General features: G+C 40.0%; 1 protein-coding gene and 1 pseudogene across 2 annotated transcripts; one reads left to right on the plus strand and one right to left on the minus strand.

Annotated features, from left to right (window-relative positions):
• Nucleotides 1-2,341: 2,341 nt before the first annotated feature.
• LOC309821507 (RE1-silencing transcription factor-like) lies at nt 2,342-26,578 on the minus strand. Its single transcript, XM_082652877.1, has 4 exons — nt 26,444-26,578; nt 17,846-18,749; nt 13,743-13,826; nt 2,342-7,928 (listed from the first exon to the last, which is right to left on the minus strand). The coding sequence occupies exons 2-4, from the start codon at nt 18,738-18,740 to the stop codon at nt 5,977-5,979; spliced, it is 2,931 nt and encodes a 976-aa protein (XP_082509003.1). The 5' UTR covers nt 18,741-18,749; nt 26,444-26,578; the 3' UTR covers nt 2,342-5,976.
• Nucleotides 20,105-20,624, plus strand: LOC309822006 (EKC/KEOPS complex subunit TPRKB-like; annotated as a pseudogene). Its single transcript has one exon. The product of its transcript is annotated as an EKC/KEOPS complex subunit TPRKB-like (transcript).
• Nucleotides 26,579-26,764: the final 186 nt, after the last annotated feature.

The following is a 26,764-nucleotide window of genomic DNA, read 5'->3' on the forward strand; positions in this document are numbered from 1 at the left end:
AGCCGGCGAGCCGCAACTAAAGAGCACACATGCTGCAACTAAGACCTGGCACTACCAAATAAATAAAATTAAATTAAAATTTTAAAAAATAATAAGAGGTACACAAGAATTCAGGGTACCATTTCTGTAACTTCTCTGTAAGTCTGAACCTTTCTCAAAATAAAGTTTCTTTTTTTTAACTTATTTATCTGGCTGCGCTGGGTCTTAGCTGCAGCACACGGGATCTTCATAGCAGCATGTGGGATCTACTGCCCTGACCAGGGATCAAATCCGGGCCCCCTGCATTAGGAGCACAGAGTCTTAACCACTGGACCACCAGGGAAGTCCCAAAATAAAGTTTCTTCACTAAGTCTCTTTCTCAAAACTTACTATTTCCTGCTACTTGGGTGAACTCTCCTTGACTTGTTAATGCACCCAGAAAAAAAAATCCTACTCTATGAACAGAGATTTCTGCATTATCAAAATCTTAAAATTACCACTACCATTGTATTATTAGTTGAAATCAAGGAAACACACACACACCAAGACACCACACACATAATTATCCTTGGCCTGGGCAATTAAAAACTATTTGCCTTTCCACGGGCCAGATACTGTTTTAGGTGCTTGAGGAAAGCAGTGCACACAAAAGCATTCTGACTGTTAATGAAGATTACAATATAGTTGAGTAAAGTAGCGGACACAAAAGCCCACATATAACATTAAAACTCCACTATTTTGCAAGACATGAAGACAAGCAGGTGGATTATACAATTTAATAATGTCAAATACAGGAAGCACACTATATATTTAAGGATACTTACTCTGTTATCTAGTGGAAAATGTCTTAATATTAAAACTACATGCCAAGCACTAGGCTAAGTGCTCAATAAGCATTTAACACTCAAAGCCACTCTATGGACAGAAGAACCATATGCCCCCATTTTCTGGATGAAGAAAGAGGTTTAATAAAGTTAAAAATGATTTGCCCAGTTATAGTAGTAAGGAAGAGAGGCCCATTGTGAACCCAGCTCTAATTGCAAGGGCCACAGAGCACCTCATACAGCAAACATCGAAATCCTTTAAAAAGGAAATTTCGTACCACAAACCTTCCCTGATTACTAAACATTAGCACATTGTTTTAGCAGCTTCACCAACCTGCCTTTTTGGAGCTGAGGATGAGAGCTGTAACGTACCCTAGAGATCATACTACTGTACCGTTAACTCTACCTACAAACTAGTGTTAAGCCCTGACTGAGACCATGGGCAGAATACAAAGAAAGGATGGCCAAAAGTTAAGCGTAAACGGATGATACATATAAAAATCATAACAGGGTGAGCCTCTGAGAAAGGAGTAGCAAGGGACTGGAGAAACACACTAATAACAATTCTTTCATTCCTTAAAATAACAAACCAAGTCACACATCAGTAACATTTATATATTCATAATAAATTTCCCATATATCCTTGCATTAGGCAGAAACTTACAGCTCCTCATCACTGATTCTACCATGCCAATAAAACAAATGCTTGGAAACTCATTTTGCTTTGTTCATGATAAGGACTCTTGCAAGAGGCGGAAGCAAGAGGGGGAAGAGAGTGAATCACACTCATCGGTTCAACAAGAAACATCTATCTTTTCCTGACAGCTTCCAGGTCACTTGCTGCATCAGGACAGGATGCAATCCAGTTGTTTTGATGCTTTGCATCGCTTTCCCTTTTCCCTAAAGTCCACAAAAACACCTAAGCCTTCAACATACAGCACCACTGTTCATGTGAACTAACAAAGGAAAGGGAACCTTACTAGAATGTGGCTTATCACTTTTTCATGGGTTTCATATTCTTCTCAGACTTCCACTGAATACAGTAAAATCCTTAAAATAGTGCCCGGGCTTTCTGTGAACATTCAGTGTAACTCATTTTATTTTCTCTTCAGTGCATCTTTTTCCAATTATGAGTCAAAATTTACTAATAGCAGGCCTGCAACTGAGAACGGATGTGTACATTAAAACTGTTAAAGGGACCTGTAGTTGGGAAGGAATTACTACGTAAAATCTCCTATAAACTGTCTGCAGGTTGTTTTTTCCCAACCTTCACCTCTGCCTCCCAAAAAGCAAATTATAGAAAGATGGGCTTTAGACTACTACCCACTGGGATTGTTAACTCAAACAAAAACATCTGCCACAACCTTTCTACCTACCATGGGTTATCTGGGGTAAAAGATTTTGAAAATTAATACACTTGCAATTCCAGCCAAATAAATTGACTTCCTTGATACTTGATGTACCAATAATAAACAAAGGCATAAAATGCTTTTTAAAACTTTATTTCAACATAACTATACTTACAGAAATACACTCATATTGGTTATTAGAACGCAATTTAACTTATCCTACACAATTTGGACCAAAAAACTTGGTACATGGTTTGCTTTAAAAAAGAAAGAAAAAGCATTTGCAATCTGGTTTATTTTTCCATCTATTACAAATGTATATAAAAGATCCACCATCAAATGCTGCTAAAGCAAACAGCATGAACCTTGAGAAATTAAACTTTGGTTTGTCTCTGAAAAATAACACGTATTGCACTGTAAAAGTTTATAAAATTGGTGCAACAAAACATTGTTGTAATGTTTCAATGCCAGTTCACAAAGTTCGATAACTAATGGATGTTGATGAGGGTGGGGAGAGCCTATGTGTACGTGTGAAAATATAAAAGCAATCCAATCTAGTTAATATTGCATGTAGATCACAAGTTTACTCAAATCAAGATTCAGATAATTTCTTAAATCTGAATTAACACTACCAGTCCAGTTCATCTGCTGAGGTCAACAAGGAAACTGCACAGTAGCTGTTTTTCTGATTTGTGCAAAAAAGAAAATGAAGTTTCTTCCCCCAGGTTTTCAGTCTAGAACTGAAACTACAGGAAAGGTATTCCTTCCACTGTCAACATTCATGGGGTGATAGGCGATGACTCAAGCTTAAATCTGAATTAGCACTCAGATGAGAAATAGTTCCCAAAGTTAAAGACCACATGACTTTAGAAGTGACTCTAGAGGGAATCTAAAGTCATGACAAAGATAAAATGGCCCTTCTTGGGAGACCAGAGTAAAACACCCAGCCATAGTCATAAGAAACCTTAACAAAAAATGCAGCCCTTTGTGAATGACACCTCAATTTAACTTTAAAAAAGAAAAAAAGGCAGCCCCATAGAAGCAGCTCTGAAAAGAGGAAGAAAATATAACTTAAAATACCTTGAAAACCAATGTGAATATAGGTTCAGAAGATAGTTAAAAGATATATTTTTATAAGACTACCAAGGATTAGGCTTATATTCTAATATTTCAACTTTTGCTCTAGTACTAAACATCAATCTACAAATAACATGTTCACTTTTCATTCCTTTATCAAAAGGGAAAATTCTAGCTTCAATCCTATCCAGTGGAGGGTATACTGAGAAAATAAAAAGATTCAAACAGTTCCATGCAAATATCACATTTTTCAAATGGAAGAACTCCCAACTAGACCAGAAGTTCTTATTACTAATGCACTTTTCATTGAAACAATTTTTAATAAGAACAAATACATGGCATTAAGGTTCAGAACCTAATATAGGCCTGACAATCAAGTCCTTGTTTTCTGGAAGAAAGGCCTCAAGTTCATTCAATTTCCAGTAACAATGTTTTCACAGATCATTTTCATAATAAGGAGTTTTAATTTCCTTCACATTTTTGTTTTTGGCATTCTAGTCTTAAAATCTAGACAAGAAAATTAGTCCAATTCCCCAGAAGTCAGATTTTTTTCTTTTGAAGTATCAAAAGAATCCACAAAACCTCTTCCCAAAACTGATTCCCAATCTGTAATTTGTACTTAACATGAATCTTTTCATGTATACTGTAAAAGGTAACTTATATAAAATGTACCCATGAATATTAAAAAATAGTTGTTAGAAAGATTTAACTAGCCTTATAATTTAAGTTTTAAAACATAAATATTTGCAGCTTAATCTTCCATTGACAATGATTGTCGGAGCTTAGAATTCAACATCATTTACAAATCCCCAACGTGCACACAAAACACACACCAGTAACACAACTTACTCCTCATGTCTTGAGAGAATCTTCCGCTTCTTTAAATCTTTGGCCTCCCAGTCAATTCCAAGTTCCAATGTCTTTTAACTTGGACTTCTCAGAATTTTAACAAGTTTTCCACCCATACTTCAATACTTTTCCTAATCTTTCCTGTTGCATTGCCAAACTCTGAAACCTGCTTCAGAGGTCATCAGACAGAAGAAAATCAATGAAATATAAAGTGGTTATTTCAGAATAGAACATGGGAGAACTGGAATTGTTCAGGGTTCCCTATGGGGATCATACTTTATTGGACTACAATGAATAACTGCTGTCAACAAGAAAAATCCTTTACTGGATTCTTTCACATTCTTTGGTGACTGGCCAAAGAACCTACCAACAAAGTTTGGAAGTACATACTCTTCCATACAAAGTGCCCCACAGGAACACGAGAATAGCTGCAGCTCATTTGAGTCCTCGCCTGTAGAAAAAGGCAGTCACAGGAACAGCTAGGACACCCACTAGTTGGTGGAGATCCCTGAGAAAGTGTGATTTTTTAAATCTGGACTGAATTTAACTTTCACCAGCCTTTTTCACTGTATTCACAGGAAGTAGCAGCTGGTCTACCAGCACTCATACTACCTTTCTCATCATAGGTTTTCTGTAAAATCGCTATGGCTTTGGAATCTCACAAACTGATATTCTGTATAACTTGAAGGAGTAAATTATGCCTCCTAATTCCAGATTTGCAGTTTCCAAATAAAAATTACAGTTCTTTATTCAGCGGAGTAGACATAAAAACACCAACCATCTATGAAAGAGGTTTCCCTCTAAAATACGATTTAACACTGTACATTTAGGAAGTAGATGTACTAAGACAGGCCAAAAGTTTACTTATGGTTGGTATTTGAGATAAAAATCCATTCAGAAAAAAAAAAATCCATTCAGTATAGACCTAGTGGCTTATTTATTGTAAAGTTCAAACTGAGAGCTATGAATTCATTATACGCATTTAAAATAAATAACTTATGAAATGCAGATTCTGGCATAGATATGAATATCAAAATCAATGAATTTAACCTGCATGTTTCATTTGCTCAGAAATTTGCACACATTAATATTCTGCAAAAACGACAATTGCAGCAAAGGAAAAAAGAAAACTGCCCTTTTGCAAACAAGATTAAAAGCATCCCTCCAAAGAGGAAAAAATAAAATGCAAATATATGTATAAAGTGTTACTGTTCAACAAAAATGCTAGTTCTAGAAAAAAATGTAACTGCATAGATTAAAAAACAATGTGCAACATCTTAAGCTATTAAAGCACCGAATAAAAAAACACACCAAAATCAATGTTTTTATGACAATTAACATATACACAAATAAGAAATATGTATTGATCAAAACTCAGGAAGTAAATACCTGGGCTGATACACTGTCCATTGTTGGCAGAACTTCTCTTCAATTTAAATGTCTCTTTTCATTTCTAAAACAATTTTAAAGTGCTAACTTTATATAAAGCAGGCAAATTCTTCAAGTAATTTGCTATTTAAGTATGCCAATTTTTACAGAGCTAAACAAGGAACTAAGAATAAACTAAAGTGAAACAGGAGTAGACATGGGGAAAAAACTCAATAGTTATAGTTGAACAAATCGACAGAATGCTCTAATACCACCTTGGCCCTCTTGGTTCAATTAAAAGCAAAAGCTAATAGATTTAGCTGGTTTATTACACTAACTCCCTTGGATTTGCTAAAATTTGTACATCATTAGGTACACGGATTCCTAAGGAAAAGAATGCCACTTAAAAATCAAGATTGGATACTAATTAAAGCAATTTTTTAAAAACAAAAGGCTGTCTACTACTACAAATGAATACAAAATGTCACAGACCTTACAAACTAAGAACTGAAGCCTTGCCCAAAGTTTATTTACTCCTGCCCTTGAGCTGCCTCTTCAAGGAAGTATACATTAACCAAATGGCGATTGAGGTGTTTGCTGTAATCTTTTTCCTTTCTAAAAGAACGATCACAGAAGATACAAACAAAATCTCCCTCGGCCACTTTGACTGCCAAGGCTTCCTTTCCATTTTTTCTACTAGTCTCTTGTGGAACTGGCCGAGCCCCATTCAATCCAGAGTCATCACTATCCTCTGACATGTTGTCACTTAGGTCACTTCCATCATGACTGTGGATGCCTTCGTCTTCATCCATTTCCTGAGACTCATTTACTGCCACGGTGACAGGAGGTGATGCCACAGTAGCTGTGGACACTGCTTCACATTTTTCTAGCGGTAGAGGAAGAAGTGGTGGTGAAGCTGGTTCTTCAACCGCCGAGTCTCTGCCGGGGGGATTCTCTGTTTTCTTCTCATCAGCGTCCATCTTCATTTCACAAAGCATAGCGTCAGCCTGATGTTTACCATCTGAAGTTTCACCCTCTGGCATATTCAAGTTTTGTTCAGAGGATGAAATACTGGCAGATGCCTTGGTAACAGCAGCAAGACCAGCTAGACTCTTATCTGCCTCTTCTGCTTCCACTTTTTGAAGAGGAGCTTCTTTATGTCCTTCCCCTGCAGGGACTAATTTTTGGTCTTCTGACTCTTCCTCTTTTAAGTCTTCCTTTGGCAGAGGTGGTGATGGTGGTAAGAGATCCTGTGCACCGGCACTTTCCTTTAGAACCTGCCTGTCTTTAACAGGCACTAAGCCAACTTCAATAAGGACTTGCTCCTTCTGCGCCATTTCACTCTGCATGTTGGTCTTTTCCTTGCCATTATCTTTGTGAGGAGACCTTTTGGGGATCGGCTCCACGGGAGGAGGAGGCTCCGCATGAACAGGCCCCTTCTGAACAACCTCGACCTCAGCATGCCCCCCGGGGGGAAGAGGTGGAGGAGGGGATGGGGGGGGAGGGGGAGGAGGAGGCGGCCGCTCCGTCTGAACAACCTCGACCTCAGCATGCCGCTCGGGGGCAAGGGAAGGAGGAGGAGATGGGGGGGCAGCGGGAGGAGGCTCCGTCTGAACAGGCCCCCCCTCAGCAGACTCCATGGGAGGAGGAGGCTCTATCTGAGTGGGCCTCCTCTGAGCAGGCTTGTCGCTTTTTTTACATGATTTACTTCTCAGAGTTTTCTTCTTTGCACTGTTTTTCATGCAACTACTTTGCTTTTTATTCTCCTCTACTTTGCTGTCACCCTTCAGCACTTCCTGACTATTTCTGGATTTGCTTTCTGCCTTCTTTTTCTTTTTTGTCACAGGTTCCTCATCATTCACACGTTCTTGTAAGGAACGGGCTTCAGCTTCTGTCTTCCTTTTGCTTTTCTTGCTTTTACAGCTTTTTTCTGCATTATTTCCTGGGTGCACATCCATCTCTTTAGCTTCCAGTGCCGATTTGCGAGTTCTGGTAGTCACTTGGCTTGAGGCATTACTACAAGGCTTTTTCTCTTTTGAAACATTATCTTTTTTCTCCACTTTTACAGACCTCTCGTTTTTCTTCCCAGTCACATCGCCCTTCATTTTTGTCTGCTCTGTTTCTGTTTTCTCATTGGTGATTTTGTTATCAGGCAAGTCGGCCTCTCGCTTTTTGGTTTTCTTTAGCTTCACTTTTGAGACATCCATGGTCTTATTAGGACAAGTAGGATGCTTAGATTTGAAATGATACTGCAGATTACACTTCTTGGAAGCTGCGTACTCGCATACAGGGCAGTTGAACTGCCGTGGATTAACATGTAGCTCCACGTGTTTTTTGAAGTTACTTCTATCTGCTGTTTTGTAGTCACAGTGTGGGCAGTTAAGAGGTTTAGGCCCATTGTGAACCTGTCTTGCGTGACGGGTTACTTCATGTTGATTAGAGGCCACATAACTGCACTGGTCACACTTAAATGGCTTCTCACCTGAAGGTAAACAAAAGATGTTGCAGAAGGCATACATTAAGAAATGAATTCAAGATTTACTCAAGCATACTTAAAAGGAATTGGATATATATTGAAAAACAAAAAACAAAAAAAACTGACAGAAACTATTTCTTGAAGACTTTATCATGCAACTCATATTTACCATATTTATTTGTATATCTTTTCTCTATCCCTTGACATAGATTCTCATATCAAATGGAGGAATAATTATCTCAGTTAATCATCATCTTCTAAAAAGTTCATCAAATACAGATTCATCAAGAAGTACACAACAGGACTTCCCTACCATTCCAGTGGTTAAGACTCTGCGCTCCCAATGCAGGGGGCACGGGTTCGATCCCTGGTCGGGGAAGATCCTGCATGCTGAGTGGCGTGGCCACAAAAAAAAAAAAAAAAAGAAGTACACAACAATTACTGGCAAAGTGACTTGCGCTCTTGATGTTAATTTGGGGACAAGGGCACTAAAAAAGAAGGTAATTTTAAAGTTTTCATGTTTAGATAAAACAAATGTATAATGGAGTAGAACATAAAACTCCCATACATTTCAGATAAACCTTGAGACTTCAAAAGAAATATTATACACTATAGGCTACACTCCCAGACCTTCCATGTGAAAGTTTTAAAACAATTCTTGGCCTCAGGGAACAAAAGGCTTTTTCTTTAAATTTAACCCTTTTGTCCATCGTGGCAAGAGCTGAGTCAAGTTTCACTCAGCAAACTTTTCCACTGCCAGAGTTGCTATTCCACAGCAAAAATAAAACAAGTGAGAAATCTTTTCTTGATTTTCTCTCACCTTCTTCTAAAGAATGGGCAAAGAAACTAGGTAAACGAAAAGGGGCATACAAATATATATGGTATATAAAATAAGCACAAAAAGTCATAATCACAGATACATACAAGACCAGAAGCCCACCCCCAACCCCCAAATTAAAGGCATTAAGATTAACTCATTCCACCTGAATACATACCCATCTAGATCACACTCTAGCAAATATTACCAAATGGTATCCATACCCCACTGGTCCAATGGAATGCATAGCAGAAAAATGGAAATTGACATTTATGAAAATTCATCTCTCAAACATTCTCAAATTCACATCAAATCTTATTTAATTTTTTTCATAAAGCAAAACTACTCAGACATGAAGTAAAACCATATAGATGGTAAGCTTTACATGATTAAAAAATGTCTGATGATAGAATACTCGATCACAAAAACAAAAACTTAACCACGTATGTCAGATTGTAAACGTAGCTAACTGGACAACTCTTCTCCACATGAGTCCACTAATAGATTCATAAATGGAGGTTTCTAACAACATGCTGCATTAGTCTACACCTGGCCCTATCTTGTCCTCTCCATTGAATGACTTCAAAGGAGACAAACATTTACTTAACATATATAGACACAGAATGGGGAAAAGATATGTGACATAACAGTTAGGAATTTATTCTACAGTAAGAATATCTGGGGGGATCAAATATGGGCTCTGCAAATTACTGTGAAGTCTTGAGCAAGGTACTGAAAACTCTGTAAGGCTCAATTTCCTCATCTGTAAAATATTCTTAAGTGTTGTGAACTATAAATAATCTAATCCACATAGAGCTCTTAGCAAAGGATAGATAGCCAAGCAGTCAATACACATTACCTGTAATGCATCACTTTTGGAATGGCTGGTAAGTTTTAGAATGGGTAAACAAAAGAGAAGATTTCACGTGTTTATCCTGCCTTACCATATAAACCCTACCTCTCAGTAAACAAAGAGCTGATGAATGGAGCTGATCTCTTTAGGAAAGTATTTGTGCTCATAAAGTAATTAAAATGAAAATGGTCATTTTTAAGTCCTAATGAATGAGGGTATTTACACAGCCAGCATCAAGCAAGGTGCAAACCTCCATCTGTGAAATGGTCAGGGAATGGGAGTTCGTAGGACTCTCTTTAAACAGTGATGGCATCATTTAGTTGCTTCATTCACCCTACCCACATTTTTGCTTTGTTGCCGTTAACCTTTCTTGTATTGAAAGATCTATTCATCAAGTTTAGTTTATTAATACCTAGCTGAATGAAAATTCTTTTGCCCTGAACCAACAGTAATATTTACCTGTTTTTGATCTTTATAAATGTGTCAGATGTCTATTTTATTCTTCCTAAATTAATTTACAGAGATAAGGGAAATTCAAAAAGGGAGTTTTACAAGCTTTACACATTCTTATCAAGAAGAGCCCAGAAAGAGTAACAAGGGAACTTTTAATTAAAGAGTAATAGGGGGATATTACTCAGCAATAAACACAAAGTTCTGATAATGCAGCATGGAATGAATCTCAAAAATACTTTACAGAAGGATGTTACATTTAAGTCAGAGTATCAGTTGAGGGGAGACTATGGGAGTATTGACTAGAAAGGGTAAGGAGGGAACTTTTCTGAAGGTGGTAAAACATTTCATGTCTTCACCTAGATGGTAGTCAAACAAGAGAAAACATACATAAGGTCACTGACCTGTATACCTAACATGTGTGCATTTTCATGTGTATTAATTAAACCTTAATACTATTTTTTAAATTATTCTAAAATTCACAAAAAGACCCTCAAACCATAACATGTTTCAAATACTTGGTGAAAGGAAAATAATTTTTGCCGAAAAAAATATTTTTCCATCTTAAAGAGTAGTTGATGGAGGTGGAACTTGGCAAGTTGTTAGTTTCCTTTAACAAACATCCATTATACTCATAATGGGAAAATAATCAAAATGAACTCCTATGCTGGCAGGACGGGAGAACTATCCAGTGTGATATCTACAAAAACATCATAAACTGGATGTATTTCCTCCAGGATGAAATGGTAGCATATCCACTCAGAATAGGAAATGGAGAGCTGTGGATTATGTCAGTATCTCTAGACTACCCAAGTGAGGATACTTGAAAACCATTAGTTACAAACACCAATAAAACGCAGAATAACACCAGATTAGGTTAGTGTGTCTGTATATTTCACCAAACCAATACTCTGATCCCTTCTTACTTTAGCCTCAGAAGACTTACCCTAATGGAAGTGCTCCAAGGAAATAACCAATGTGGTTTTGCTTTATAAACCAATTTGTCATTTTAGCTAAAATGTACCAACTCAGCAGAGCCTAGTCTCTTCCAGAAATAAGAGACTGAGCATACACTTCTCTTCCCTAAAATACATTCACATGAACAAGGAAGTGAATGCACAAGATGATCTATAAAGATCAGACTCAAGACCACAGAGAAAGCATCCAAGATATTCACTCCATGCAACCCAGTCAGAAAGACTACCTACCCAATTTGACCACACTTAGCCTCACTTAATTTGCAAGTGTTATCAGCAACTTCTAAGAGAAGTACTAAAACATAGGATCGGCTCGAAATAATTCAGCACACTTATACACAAAACAAACTAACCATGTTTGTGACTCACAAATTATTGGCATACAATAAAAGACAATGGCTCTGCTCTCTCCATACTCTGTGCTATGCTGTAGTTTCTTGAGCCATTTTCTGAGCCATAATATTCTTTAAACACTGCTGATGACTGAAAATGAGGGTGGGGGAGTCGAGGCCAAACTCGAGCTCTTCTAAATTGGAAGAATGACAATTAACCTTAGATAAAACACTTATCTTCTCTAAGCCAGTGTCGTAATCTATAAACTGGGATTTAAGTATTCTAGAGGTACTAAGATTATAGATAACAAATTCCAATTTTTCAGTACCCAGCATGCATACAATAAATAGTAACTGCTACTCATTATTATGACACTTTTTAAATACTTGCTGTACTATAACAGCAACTACTAAAAATCACCTTTAAAATATAGCAGACAAAAGATAACAGTAACCAATGCAAAATCATTCAGGCAATCATTATTGTCTGGTGTAAAACACCATAGATAAAAATTTATACAGTGACAAAAGTATTATCGATTCAATGAAAAAAATACAAGTGTGTTGTCATTCTGATCCAGTGACACTAATATTAGGTCAACCAGATATGACTTCAAGTGAGACACATTATTATCTACAATTCAAGCATTTAGATTTAATTTCCAGTGTACAAGTTATACAAGGCACAGGGACAGAGGAAAAACTAAATGATACCATGAGAAAGCAAATTAACACAAATCCAGAAGAGGGGACATTCCAGAGGAAAAATGGCCATATTTCTCCAAGGCCTTAGTTTCCCCATTTGTAAAATGGGGACAATAACAGAACTTACTCATCATGAGACAGTTATGAAAACGGAAATGATCCAACTCATGAAAAGCTCTTAAATATTTTATTTAAGGGTTAGAGCACAAGTATCAGTAGGATATGATGGCCTACCCTCAATAAAGCAACCATATTACCCACAGAAAATGAAACCAGGAAGCACCCAAAAGTAATACTAAAAACAGGTTTCTGGTTAAGTGACTCAATAGTTTAGGAGATTGAGAAGGAACATTCAAAGTATAAAACTTGACAAGCATGTAAGGTCAAGTTGAGCCAGTAAGCATGCTGTGAGCCCTCATAGCTGCTCAAATTAGAATTCATACTATAATCAAGTCTTACTCAATCACTGACTTAAAACAGCAATACCCAATAGAAATAAAATGCAAGCAACATAGGTAACTTTAAATTGTCTAGCAGTCACATTACAAAAGTAAAAAAGAGGTAACATTAACTTTACTACTTATTTAACCCAATATATTCAGTATCATGCCAACGTGTAATATTAAAAAATAGATATTTTACATAATTTTCTTCATACTGTTTAAATTCAGGTGTGTTATTTTATACATCTCAATTCAAACCGGCCACATTTCACATGTGGCTAGTGGCTATCCAATTAGACAGCACAAACTGTTAACTTAAGGTAATTGGTAATTGTTAACTTAAGGGAGTTGGGTCTACATACACTTTGGTAAACAGCAAGATTTTAGCATACCTCCCCCACAGGGGTATATATTCTAAATTTAGGAAGAGAGTACTCTGATCAGATGTGACTGTTCACCCAGGGTCAGTGTGGCCAAAATGAAATAATTATCCATTCAAGACCACTATGCTTTTTAACTTTGCCATCTACCTACATATTTCGACTTTTTACCTTTGCCATTTACCTACATATTTTGATAATGGGGACCAATTCTGGTGGTGATCATGATAATTTCAGTCACTAGAGGGGATATAAATCTCCCACTTGTTATAGCCCTGCATTTTATCTATTATAGGTTAATAAAATGGGATCCTGGATTATTTATCATTCTTTAAAGTTTGGCTTTTATAAATCAGTCCTCAGATGCCCTATCAATTGTCAAGAGAATAAAGCCAAATTTCAGGACCTGAGCAGGTAGCTAATAAGGAACCCCTGGAACCTGGCAACCACACACTATGAAACTTGGTGTTATACTTTGTTGGGGATGCGGAGGGAGAGTCGGGAAGGAGTATAAGAAGGCAGAGGTTGCTCTAAAAAGGATAAACCAGCCTTGGTCTATGATAGCAGTTCAACTTTTATTACATCATGGAACTTGATGAAGGTCTGATGAAAATTAAGGACACTCCTCCCAGAAAAAGTACACACATACATTTACATTTAGTTTTGGACATTCCACCTACAGACTCCCTGGTTAGGAATCTCCATTTAAATACAGCTTCACACTAGTAGACCACGAATTTTTAACTCTAATTTCAAAATCATATTATAAATGAACTATAAATAAGGAACCAGTTCCAAGTCTAGAAGAACTTTCTTATAATGGTAGTTTACCAATGATAGAAACGTTCCCATTTCTTACCAACCTGAATGAGTACGCATATGTCTGGTTAAATGAGTCTTCTGAGAACTTGAGTAAGGACAAAGTTCACATTTATACGGACGTTCTCCTACAAAAATATAATGATTAATGTTCAAATATGATAAAATAATGCAATTACGATTCTCACTAACAATATACACATCATTCAGTATTGAGCATTTTTTAACAAGGATTTCTTTTTTCCTGTCCCTGGCAAAATGATCGATTTTTATCATGTATTAGAAAGATTATTCAGAATACAACTAACTACATTATTTTAGCTTTGCTGACAAAAAATACCATTGGCTTTCTGAATTCTCACAGCCCTTTTAATTTTCACAGTAATGCTACATGTTATTACATTAAATATTAAGAACTGAAAAAGTATCTTAGATCAGGTATAAAATTAGAATTATCCTTTTAAAAAAATCCACAACATTGTAAATCAACAATACTTCAATAAAATTTAAAAAAATAAACTACCCAAATTTTCTGATGCTATGACTTAGGTAACTTTTTTTTTTTTTTTTTGCGGTACGCAGGCCTCTCACTATTGTGGCCTCTCCTGTTGCGGAGCGCAGGCTCAGCGGCCATAGCTCACGGGCCTAGCTGCTCCGCGGCATGTGGGATCTTCCTGGACCAGGGCACAAACCCATGTCCCCTGCATCAGCAGGCGGACTCCCAACCACTGCGCCACCAGGGAAGCCCAGGTAATTTTTTTGATCCTTATAAATGATAAATCTACCATTTGAAATTGTTAGCTTAAAGCAATAACATTTTTGAGTGGGGAAGCTGTTGTTGTAAGCTAAAAATTTCAAGTGGTAGATAAAACTTTTATAAAATAGTCAGCTCAGTGTTAAAACAAATTATAATCATAAGGCCACAGGGACTGAGAGCAACTGAAGATGAGAGGCCAGTGATTTAATAAAGAATTTAAGACTGAAAGGCAGGAAACGTGTATTTTTTGGAAACACGTGTCAACCACAAAACATATCAAAAAACCAGCTTGCTAATTTGTTTTCGTATATTCTTTAACCACAAGGTAATAATTATGACCTCAGGCAAGCTTCCTCATCTGTAAAAGTAATAGTACCTTCACTTCCTAGAATTGTGAGAATTTAAATCAAGATAATATATCCAGAGCATTTAACGTAGTGCCTGGCACATAAAAGCCCTCAATAACCATCAGTTATTATTTTGTCTACACTGTAAGTTACAGTAATAGATGTGTCTAAAAAATGGGATAAGGAAAAGACGAGTACAAAAAAAAAAAGAAAGAAAAAAGAGAATGTGTTGATGATGGGACTTCCCTGGTGGCGCAGTGGTTAAGAATCCGCCTGCCAACGCAGGGGACATGGGTTCAAGCCCTGGTCCGGGAAGATTCCACATGCCGCGAAGCAACGAAGCCCGTGAGCCACAACTACTGAGCCTGTGCTCTAGAGCCCGCGAGCCACAACTACTGAAGCTCGCGCGCCTAGAGCCCGTGCTCCGCAATAAGAGAAGCCACTGCAATGAGAAGCCTGCGCACTGCAATGAAGAGTAGCCCCCATTCATTGCAACTAGAGAAAGATAGCGAGCAGCAACAAAGAACCAATACAACCATAAATAAATAAACAAACAGAATGTGTTGATGACTGTGAAATGTGTTCCTAGTAACTATTCAGCTGTAACCTAGTAACTATTAATCTATAGCCAGCAGCTATAGATTAGCTGTAAATACATTATAGCAACAAAATGCCTACTTTGACCTAGAATAATTTTAAAACAGCTTAAAAATTGTTGAATGTATTTCTGTAAAGAAGATACATACGGACTTCCCTCGTGGCACAGTGGTTAAGAATCCGCCTGCCAATGCAGGGAACACGGGTTCAATCCCTGGTCCGGGAAGATCTCACGTGCCGCAGAGCAACTAACTACGCCCCTGTACCACAATTACTGAGCCTGCGCTCTACAGCCCACATGCCACAACTACTGAAGCCCGTGCACCCTAGAGCCTGCATGCCACAACTACTGAGCCCACATGCTGCAACTACTGAAGCCCAGGTGCCTAGAGACCGTGCTCCAGAAGAGAAGCCATCGCAATGAGAAGCCTGCACACTGCAACAGAGTAGCCCCCACTCACCGCAACTAGAGAAAGCCCACGTGCAGCAACAAAGACCCAATGCAGCCAGTAAATAAATAAATAAGTTAATGGAAGAAAAATTTAATACCCTTACAGATTAACATGAAGAATCCACTAAGGACAATTTACTTTAAAATTCTTCATAACAAAATAGATTGCTTCTATCTGTGCAACTCACCAAAAAAGGCATAAATACTCTAGAAACACTAGTAATTTTTCAGTCATACATATAGGCAAAAATGTCTTTTTTTTTTTAATGTCATCTTTTAAAGTAGAATTTGTGTACTCCAATAAAAACTGATTTTAAAAAAAGTAGAATTTGTGAACTGGTTAAATATCGAGACTACAAACTGAAAAATCTTTTGACTGAAGACTCAAATGAAAATCCTCAGCCCCCTACCATGATAACTACCTATAGAAATGAGATTTGGAACTTTGAATCTTAGTTGTATGTGACCCTGAGCACATCACTTTAGGCTTTCAGTAAACACTTACCCTGTTTTCCTCAGTAAATTGTTCTGAAGATTAGCAGAGAGTAGAAGAAAGCACCTAACACTGAGCCCTCAATACAGGAACATAAGAGACCCACTAAGTGAACTTGAAAAGCAGGCTACCTAAGTAAGAAATAAGAAACAAGCAATTCCTGTTGACGATCATTTCTTATCTCTGCTCTTCAGCACTAGCTGAATTTTTCAATAAATACAACTTCAGAACCATGCATTTAATACCACTGATACTCTCAGAATTTACATAATCAAAATACTATCCTTCTGTGTATACACCAACAACTTGTTTTGAAATTTTTTTCTTTTAAAAAAACCACAAATTAGGTAATACCGGGGGGAAAAGCTTTTAAAAAGTATTAAGACAGGGACTTCCCTGGTGGTCCAGTTGTTAAGAATCCACCTTCCAATGCAGGGGACATGGGTTCGATCCCTGGTCAGGGAACTAAGATCCCACATACCACTGGGCAACTGAGCCTGAGCTCCACCAACTAATGAGCCCGTGTACCACAAATGCAGAGCCCACGTGCTCTGGACCCCTGCACCACAACTAGAGAGAAGCCCACGCATGGCAACGAAAGATCCCACATGCTGCAACTAAGACCCAACACAGCCAAAAATAAGATAAATAAATAATTTTTTTAAAAAATGTATTAAGTCCAAGTAAGTTTAACACTAAAATGTGAAATGAGATATGTACAACCAATGTTAGCTATGTAAGTCATAACCTTATTGTGGAAATATCAACTTTAATGTGGAGAAAAAAAATGAATGATGAAGTATATAAAATACAGCTATTAAAATTAGTCACCTGGACTGTAAGTAAGTGAAAATAAACCACTATAAGAAAAAAAATTAAATGGCAAAAAGTAGAGATCCTATTTTAAAAAAAAAAGTATACATAAAGTATACATAAAAAATTGGAAATATACAACAAAACCGAAATTTTTCCAGTTCTCTCCATTTTCCTTTTTTTTAATTCTAAAAATGTCTTACAATTCTAAAAAGTCTTACATTTTTAAAATCTAAAAATATCTTACATCTAAAAATATCTTACATTACATTACATTGGAGTACATCTCAATAAAGCTGTTATTTAAAAAACTGAATTGCCAAATATGACAAAATATTAATAACCCTTGAGTATAGGTGATGGGGACCCATGGGTGCAGTGGGGCATTCTCTTTACTTCTGAGATGTTTGAAATTTTTCTTTTTTTTTTTTGCGGTACGCGGGCCTCTCACTGTTGTGGCCTCTCCCGTTGCGGAGCACAGGACGCGAAGGCTCAGCGGCCATGGCTCACGGGCCCAGCCGCTCCACAGCTTGTGGGATCTTCCCGGACCGGGGCATGAACCTGTGACCCCTGCATCGGCAGACGGACTCTCAACCACTGCGACATCAGGGAAGCCCTGAAATTTTTCATTTTTAAAGTGTTTTATTTGGGGGGTAGCATACACTTATAAACAAGAAAGGTCCTCTTACCTGTATGAGTTCGAACATGCTGAACATAATTGTTTTTTCTGTCTGAAAAATAGTTGCATTTTCCACATGTGTATACTTTCCTTGGAAAATGGTTTCTCAAGTGTTTCCTCCAGTGATATTCGCTTACTGTGGTGTACGTGCAAATGATGCACTTGTAGACTCGCTCATTGTCCCCAGCTCGGGTGTGGTGTTTCAGGTGAGCAGTATAGTGATCATAGCGATTGGTATTGTAGCCACAGCGGTCACAGCGAATGGGGCCCTTGGAGAAATCTCCCTCTTCCCCAGTGGAAGAGCCACATTCCCTGGCTTTGGCTTGCTTCTCTGCACTTTCCTCCACAAAAAATTTCTTGGCACTATGAACTCGGATGTGATGCACAAACTGTTCTTCAGATTCTGCTTCATACTGGCATGGTTTACAGCGAAAGGGCTTGGTCTTCAAGTTCTTGCATTTGTCCTCTGCTACAGGTGTTTCCCGAGGAAGATCTTTATTTGCGCTGTACGGTTCTGAGGCAGCTGACACCTCAAACACAGGCCGCGGTTGCACAACACTGAGTTCCAAACTCTCCAGTTCCATGTTTTCCAGCCCACTGGGCTCGCCTTTTACCTCAGGAGACTCCTCAAGTCCTTCTCCGTCACTATCTGAAAAGTTGTTATCCCCAACAGGCATCAATTCTGCCATCTGTCTTTCTTCGCCAACCAGGTAATCACAGCAGCCGCCGTTTACTTCCCCAGTTAAGGCCACATTTGCCAACATGATGAGCTGAGGCGCAGCCAGTTCAGCTCTGGAGAGATCAGGCAAGTCATACATGTCGTTAGGCAAGGCCATGCCCATGGTGCCACTGCCGGTGAACAGACCTCCTCCTCCGGAAGACTGCCCCATTACCTGGGTGGCCATAACGGTGTTCTGCATTCAAAACAAAACAAATAACACGAAAGCACCACTTTAAACACAACTTTTACTGGTCTAAAACCACAACATCACTGTAATTCTTTGTAATTTAAAAAAAATACATTTTCCCATATAATCTTTAAATTCAATCAGCCTCATTAACTACTGAAAATAAGCCTTTACAATATTTTTGTAATTCCAAATTCTCTTTACTGCAGTCATCAAAAAAATTTCTATGACCCCCTACAAAAAATTCTATCAAGCGTTTGACACAACTCATCCATCAACTAGGTTTACCACTAGTGTGCCTTCCCTCAAGCACTTTTAATTTCTCTGGTAGAAAAATATAAGTAACCTTCATTTTTAGTGTTAATTAAAATTATATTTTATATTCCATACATGAATTCCATACATAAATTCCAAACATGCTGTCCTCCCATCTCCTGCTTCAACAGCTTACTGGTCTGAATCAGAAAGGGGAAAAATTCAAAAGCCAACTGTGCACTTATTAAGTATAGTCTGGAAAGTAGAAGCCTGTAATAATTGGCCAGTGGATTAAATCTCATATGAACTCAACTACCTCCAAAAGAATAAACTACAGTTGACCCTTGAGCAAGGAGCTAGGGGCACTAACTCCCTGGTGTAGTCTTAAATCTGAGTATAACTTTTGACTCCACAAAAACTTAACTATCAACAGCCTACTGTTGACCAGAAGTCTACCGATAACATAAAGAGTAGATTAACACATACTGTGCATGTTACATGTATTATATATACTGTATTCTTACGTACTGTATTCTTACAATTAAGTGAGCTGAGAAAAGAAAATGTTATTAAGAAAATCAGGGGCCTCCCTGGTGGCACAGTGGTTGAGAGTCCGCCTGCCGATGCAGGGGACGCGGGTTCGTGCCCCGGTCCGGCAAGATCCCGCGTGCCGCGGAGCGGCTGGGCCCATGAGCCATGGCCGCTGGGCCTGCACGTCCAGAGCCCGTGCTCCGCGGCGGGAGGGGCCGCAATGGTGAGAAGCCTGCGTACCGCAAAAAAAAAAAAAGAAAGAAAATCAAAAGAGGGGCCAGGCCGGGCTAGGCTGAGCGGGAATAGGAGACTCAACCCCAGCACCCATGACCGTGATTTTCCAGGTGATGCCTGTGATTCTTGACGCCTTCATTTATCCAACACCTTCCGAGGCCTGGCCCTGGGATGCAGCCTGGCAATAATCAGCTCAGTCTCTCCCTTTGAGGGCTGACAGCATAGCAGCGATACATCATCCTGATAAGCCTATTGACTCACCAAAGTTGTGACAAAGTAGCCTGCAGAATAGGGAGCTAGTCCTGGGGTTCTGGGCCCGCTGAATCCTGCTTATGTATGAAATGCAGTTAACACATCAGCTGGACCTATTTCCCAAACACAGGGTGACCCTTCTGTTATTTAATGATGTAAAAAATGCTTGAGAATAAAGGCCATGGAAGGCGACATTGATGGCTCGTTAATAAACCCTACAGTGACTGTCGATCCATTTCAGATACTTGTGGCAGCAAACAAAGCAGTTCACCTCTACAAACTGGGAAAAATGAAGACAAGAACTCTATCTACTGAAATTATTTTCAATCTTTCCCCAAATAACAATACTTCAGAGGCCTTGAAAAAATTTGGTACCTCGGCAAATGACACATCAATTCTAACTGCTTATACTGAAGAAGGGGAAAAACAAATAAATCAAGAAGACCTAATATCTCTGATAGAAGGTCAAAAGTTTCTCTGAAAAATCTCCCAGAAATAACACATATTACAGAAGTCAAAAAGATATATGAACTATCTTCACAGGAAGAAAGTATTGGGACATTATTGGATGGTATCATTTGTAGAATGTCAACAAAAGATGTTTTGTGAAATGGGGACTTCCCTGGCAGTCCAGCGGTTAGGACTCTGCGCTTCCAATGGCGGGGTGCGGAGGCGCGTGGGTTCAATCCCTGCTCGAGGAACTGAGATCCCACATGCTGTGCAGCGTGGCCAAAATATAAATTGGAAAAAAAAAAAAAAGATGTTTTGTGAAATGACAGAAATATTAAAATTTTTCAGCACTAAAAAAAAGAAAATCATAAGTGAAAATATATTTAAAGTACTGTATTTATTGATACCATAAGTTTGTGTACAACATGTGTATAAGACATCTATCTTGTCTTATACGATACAAAATACTGTTGATGTTAAACATATTACTAACACTAGACATCAAAAATATGAAAAAGAAATTCATACTTATTTACAGGTATAACATTTATGCATTGACAACAAAGAAGCAGCAATATGATTGCTTTATGGTAACCTAATACCATCAACACGATTGCATCCCGGTAGTCTAGTGTACATGCAAATGAATCTTTATTAAAATTTATGGCATATAGTATTACAGTTATATTCATCATACAGCATTGGAAATGTCACATTTTTTTTAAAAAGCCACTTACCTGAGATGACAGGCTGATACATAATCTGACCAAGTAGGAGAGAGAAAGGCATACTGTATGGTACTATAACTTTTGAAAGCAAAGTTACAAAACAGTAGGAAAACTAACACATAATTAATTTTATATTAAATATCAGTCACCTCATACCAATGTAAGGATAGGCTATCCACGTCAATACAGGTTTTGCACACCATGTTCTACACAATGAACCTGTAGGCGATAAAGATGATGACACAATAACGTCTCAGGGTTCTTGCCATAAAGTTACTAGATTTTCACAAGTCTCACACACAACAGATTAGTTCATTAACTGTACAGTATGATGATTATTTACTATTCATTAAGTGGAAGTGGATCATCACAAAGGTCTTCATCCTAATAGTTGTCATTCACACTGAGTAGGTTGAGGGGAGGAAGTGGAGGGGTTGGCCTTGCTGTCTAAGGGGTGGAAGAAGTGAAGGAGATGAAGGGTAAGGCAGGAGAGCCAGGCACACTCATGTAACTTGATGGAAATACATCCTAATTTTTCTGTCTGACTTTTTTGCTTTTTTTATTTCTTCTAAAATGTTTCCATGTGGTACCAATCCTTCCACGCTTTGCTTTAGTTTTAGTGCCTGTATCACAGAAGGTCCATGCTGTGAAAGGAGTCAAAAACAGTCTTGAATAATCAGAACCCTTCGGTCAGATTGTCAATTTGTTTCTGACACTGCTTCTTCTGCATCTTATTCCTCATCACCTGGCGCTGGTTCCAAAGCACTCATCTCCATCAAGTCATCTTAATGCCTCTGATGTGTTTATTAGCTCTTGAATTTCTCCAAGATCCCTATCTTGACACCCTTCACCCTCCACCTTTTTTCTTTTTCTTTTTGCCATATCCAGAATCTCATGATTTCCTTGATTGGCTCTGTTGTAAATCCTGTAAGTCATGCACAACATCTGGACACAGTTTTCTCCAGCAGGAATTTACTGTTTGGGGCTTGACAGTCTTCACAGCTTTTCCTATAACAACAGCCAACTTCAATCATGTAATCCTTCCAGACTTTCATGATGTTCTATCAGGGTTCCCCTTCCACAGCACTGACAATCTTTCCATAGACTACCATGTGTAATGAGCTTTAAAGACTCCCTAATCTAGAGGCTGAATTAGAGACAGTTCTGTCTGGGGGAAAGCAGACCATCATTAATGTTGAACTCATGGGGTTCTGGGTGGCCAGGGGTATTGTCCAAATCAAAACTACTTTAAAAGGCAGTCCCTTACTGGCAATGTATTTCCTGACTTCAGAGACAAAGTATCAATGGAATCAATGCAGAAAAAGGGTTCTCATTGTCCAGGCCTTCTTGTTGTACAACCAAAAGACTGGCAGCTGGGGACTTCCCTGGTGGCACAGTGGTTAAGAATCCACCTGCCAATACAGGGGATCCCTGTATTGGGAAGATAGACCAGACCAGATCGATCCCTGGTCTGGGAAGATCCCACATGCCGCAGAGCAACTAAGCCCGTGCGCCACAACTACTGAGCCTGCGACCTAGAGCCCGCACACCGCAACGAAGAGTAGCCCCCACTCACTGTAACTAGAGATAGCCCACACGCAGCAACGAAGACCCAACGCAGTCAAAATATATATAAAATAAATAAATTTAAAAAAAAAAGACTGGTGGCTGGTGTTTATGCTTTCCCCTCAAGGCTCGGGGGTTAGCAGCTTTATAAGGGCAGTCCTGATCCTAAACCCCACTGCATTTGCACGAAACAGAAGAGTTAGCCTAACCCCTCCTGTCTTAAATCCTGGTGCTCATTCCTCTTCCTAATAAATGTCCTCTCATTTTTTTCCATAATAGGGCACTTTTGTCTGCATTAAAAACCTTGAGACTTGTGGTTGCCAAGGGGGAGGGGGCGGTTGGGAGAGGGACAGAGTAGGAAGTTGGGGTTAGCAGATGTAAGCTATTATATATAGAATGGATAAACAAAGTCCTACTGTATAGCACAAAGAACTACATTCAATATCCTACGATAAACCATAAAAAAGAATATTAAAAAAAGAATTTATATATATGTATAACAATCACTTTGCTGTACAGCAGAAATTAATACAACATTGTAAATCAACTATACTTCAATTTAAAAAAAAGTCATTGAGGAAAAAGAATAGCAGCCTGAACAGGTTTTTTTTTTAACTGAAGTATAGTTGATTTACAATGTTGTGATCAACGACTTTCTTTTAATATTTATTTATTTATTTATTTGGTTGCACCAGGTCTTAGTTTCAGCTCTCCAGCTCCTTAGTTGTGGCATACAAACTCTTAGTTGCAGCATTCATGTGGGATCTAGTTCCCTGACCAGGGATCGAACTTGGGCCCCATGCACTGATCTTATCCACTGTGCCACCAGTGGATTGGGAACTTGTCTGCTGCGTCTTGATTGGCAGACACTACTTCTGTTATCTTGACATGTTTTAAGCTAAATCTCTTCCTAAAATTATCAAAACAACCTTTGCTGGCATAAAATTCTCCAGCTTTAGATCTTTCACCTTCCTTTTGCTTTAAGTCATCATATAATGACTTTGCTTTTTCTCAAATCATATTTAGAGTCCATAGGTATGCCTTACTTATAGCAATCCTGCACCAACGTAAAAACTGAATTTTTAATTCGAGATAAAAAGATATTTCCCAAAACATGCAAGGTTTTCAGGCCTGCTGGCGTAGATGCAGTGATGACCTCACAAATTTCCTTTTTTTTCTTTTTTAACCATTGGTCCTTAGGGTCAATTCATTTATCTTGAAATGGTGGGCAACCTCAAGTGCGGATATCAATCTACCCCAGTACACATCAAACAATTCAACTTTTTCTTGTAAAGTCTTGACTCTACTCTGCTTCTGGGGAGCACTTCCAGCATCACAAGTGGCACTATGGGGTCCATGATGTTATTCAAGATTTCTGGTATTGCACTGAACAGGATGAAAAATATGCGAGAACCGTGAGTGGTGACTTTTTATTGCCACACAATTTACTGGAGAGACTGCTCACGTGGAGATGATTACCTCACCTGGCATTTTAAGCAGATACTTGCAACACTTGAGCTCACCAAAATTAACAAGAGGTGGCCACAAAATTATTACATTAGTACAGTATGTACTACAGTTAATTTTAAGCAATTATGATTTAATAATGAATCTTTATGTTTGCATTTCTGTGAATGGCACTAGTGTGGTTGGTTATGAGTTTGTGTGCGTTAAGCCTTGATAAATTTTACCTTTTATTAGAGTTTTGTTATTTTATGGCAGTAAATGATAAGAGACTAGTATCTACATATATTTTACATATTAATAACATCTATTTCCTAATTTTTTATATTAATAGGGTGCATGGTTCATCTGTTAATTTTTTCAAAATATTGCAAATCTCCAAAAAATTACAATATATTTCTTGAAAAAAAGCCACGTATAAGTGGACCCTCAGAGTTCAATCATGTATTGTTCAAGGATCAACTATATTATAAAAGTACCACTTAGTTTCTTTCCCTTTCTCTTTTTTTTTTTGTGATGACGACCTGTTAAAAAGTAAAAAAAAATTACGGACCTTTCCTCCTGTGAAAAGAGAAGTTTGGTGTATTTAAGAGATCACAAATCAAAGTAAAGAAACTTTCAAATCCCCATATAAAACAGCCGATCAAGTCATCTCCGCAATCAGCAACTTTCTTGCATTGCGCTTGACTTGGCTCACTTGCCTACCGGAGCCATTACAAGATCACCTTGAAAACATATTGGGCTTTTTATAAACCGTCTTCACACTTTACTTTCCAATCTAAAAGGTGTTATTCACAAATTAGGTGTTCTCCTGCAAAATAGGTGGCAAAGGCTAAAAAAAAATGTTAAACCCAAAATACAAAAAGTAATCCTGTCTCACCCAAGTGCATAAACACAAACCGGTTGAGTCACAGGTACCAACAAAAGTTGGAATCAAATGCCATCACACAAAGCAAACGCTGTCCAAGGGTTTAACAGCCCAGACTACTCGGTAATTTCTAATTCTTCCCAAACCCTAACTACCATCCCCAAAGGGATTTTAACGTTGGTCGGGAAGACTGTCCAAGCACAGTCCGAAAGCCCAACGTGCTACGCGAATTCCTACGTGCTGCTGCCACCAGAGCCTGCCTCGGCGGCGGCATTCCTAACTCAAATAGGCATTCGGCCATTTTCTCAAAATACGTACCAAACACAAAGCAGCTCTTTGCAAACTCGGGAGCTCTCGCTTCCTCTCGGCTCGGCCTGCTCACTGCACCACTGACACACCAGTTGCCGCCACACTCGTCCTGAACCTTTCCCTGGGCTCCCCAACACTAAAGACTGCAAGACGGGCAAACTCGGGGTGCCGCTGGGCCAGGTCAAGTCTTCCCCAGTTCAGGCTGCCCCCTCCTGGCCCGCGCGCCCGAGTCCGGGAAGAGGGAGGAAAGTTACCGCGTCGCCGCCGTCCCGGCTGCTCGCCGGCCCCAGCCTCGCCCTCCGCAGGGGGCCGAGGAGCCGCCGCGAGCGCCCTCCCGAGGCGCCGGGCCCCGAGCGCCGGAGGGGGCACCCCGCGCCCCGGAAGTTTGCGGGTTCACTCCCCCACGGCGCCCCGCGGGACGCGCGCCCCGACCCCGCCGACGGCGGCGGCTAGGTGGCCCCACGCAGAGGGCCCCGGCGGCGGGGCGGCCCGATCGCTGAAATCGCTGTCCAGCCCCATTGGCAGAACCACCCGAGCCCCCAGGCTGACTCAACCCTCCCGGCCGCACTCAACGGCGCCTTCCGGCGAAAGGGAGAGGCCGCAGAGGGAGGGGGCGGGAGGACCGCCGGCAAGCAAGGAGCTGCGGCGGGACCTGGAGCAGGAGCACGAGAGGAAGTTTCAGAACTAGGGCCCCAAGCAGCTCCGCTCCTGGCCTCAGGACAAGACTCCCAGAGACGCCCGGGCCCGCGCGGAGGCGGCGGCCCGGCCTCAACTGGGGAGGGGGTCCCGGCGCCGCGCCGCTCCCCACCAACGCCCCCGGCCCAGCCCCCGGACCGCGACGGTGTAACCCGATCCCGTTCAGCCGCCACTCCCCGCCCGACGCGGCCGCCACCGCCGGAGCCACAGTATCTGCAAATCAGCCCTGGACAGCGCCTCGCTCCGCGTCCTTCCGCGCCCTCCCCCTCCCGCGGCAACCGCCGCCACGACCGCCCGGCCGGCCCGCCGCCCCCACCCAACCGTCTCCCAGACCGCGCCACGCTTACCGTCCTTCCTGGGCGAGGAGGGGCGAAGACCCGCGTCGCCGCTCCTTCTCGGACTACTTTTCTTTGTTGCTGGAGTTTCGGGGGAGGGGAGGGAGAGGGCGGAAAAGTTGGACGCTGGGGCAGTCGAGGCCCGCGAAGACCCAGGAGAGGGGCTGCAGAGAGTGTTCAGGCCTCCGGCTCTCGCCCTGCCGTCCCGGCCGCCGCCGCCGCCTGGGGCCCCGGGCCTCGGCGGCGCTTGCTCTGCTCCTGCGCCGTGAGCTCTCGGGAGCCGCACATTCCAACACAGAAGGCTGCAACGCGCACCCGGCCCGCGCCGCCGCC

The sequence above is a fragment of the Grampus griseus genome, assembly GCF_964374135.1.
Source record: "Grampus griseus genome assembly, chromosome: 4".
Lineage (NCBI taxonomy): Eukaryota > Metazoa > Chordata > Mammalia > Artiodactyla > Delphinidae > Grampus > Grampus griseus.

Bases quoted from the DNA above. Each gene is read 5' to 3' on its own strand.
- LOC309821507 (XM_082652877.1), bottom strand. From the start codon at position 18,740: ATGGCCACCCAGGTAATGGGGCAGTCTTCCGGAGGAGGAGGTCTGTTC. The intron at 13,827-17,845 runs GTAAGAGGACCT...ATATTTTTGTAG, and splicing joins GCATGTTCGAACTCATACAG to GAGAACGTCCGTATAAATGT. The intron at 7,929-13,742 runs GTTGGTAAGAAA...GTTTACCTTCAG, and splicing joins ACATATGCGTACTCATTCAG to GTGAGAAGCCATTTAAGTGT.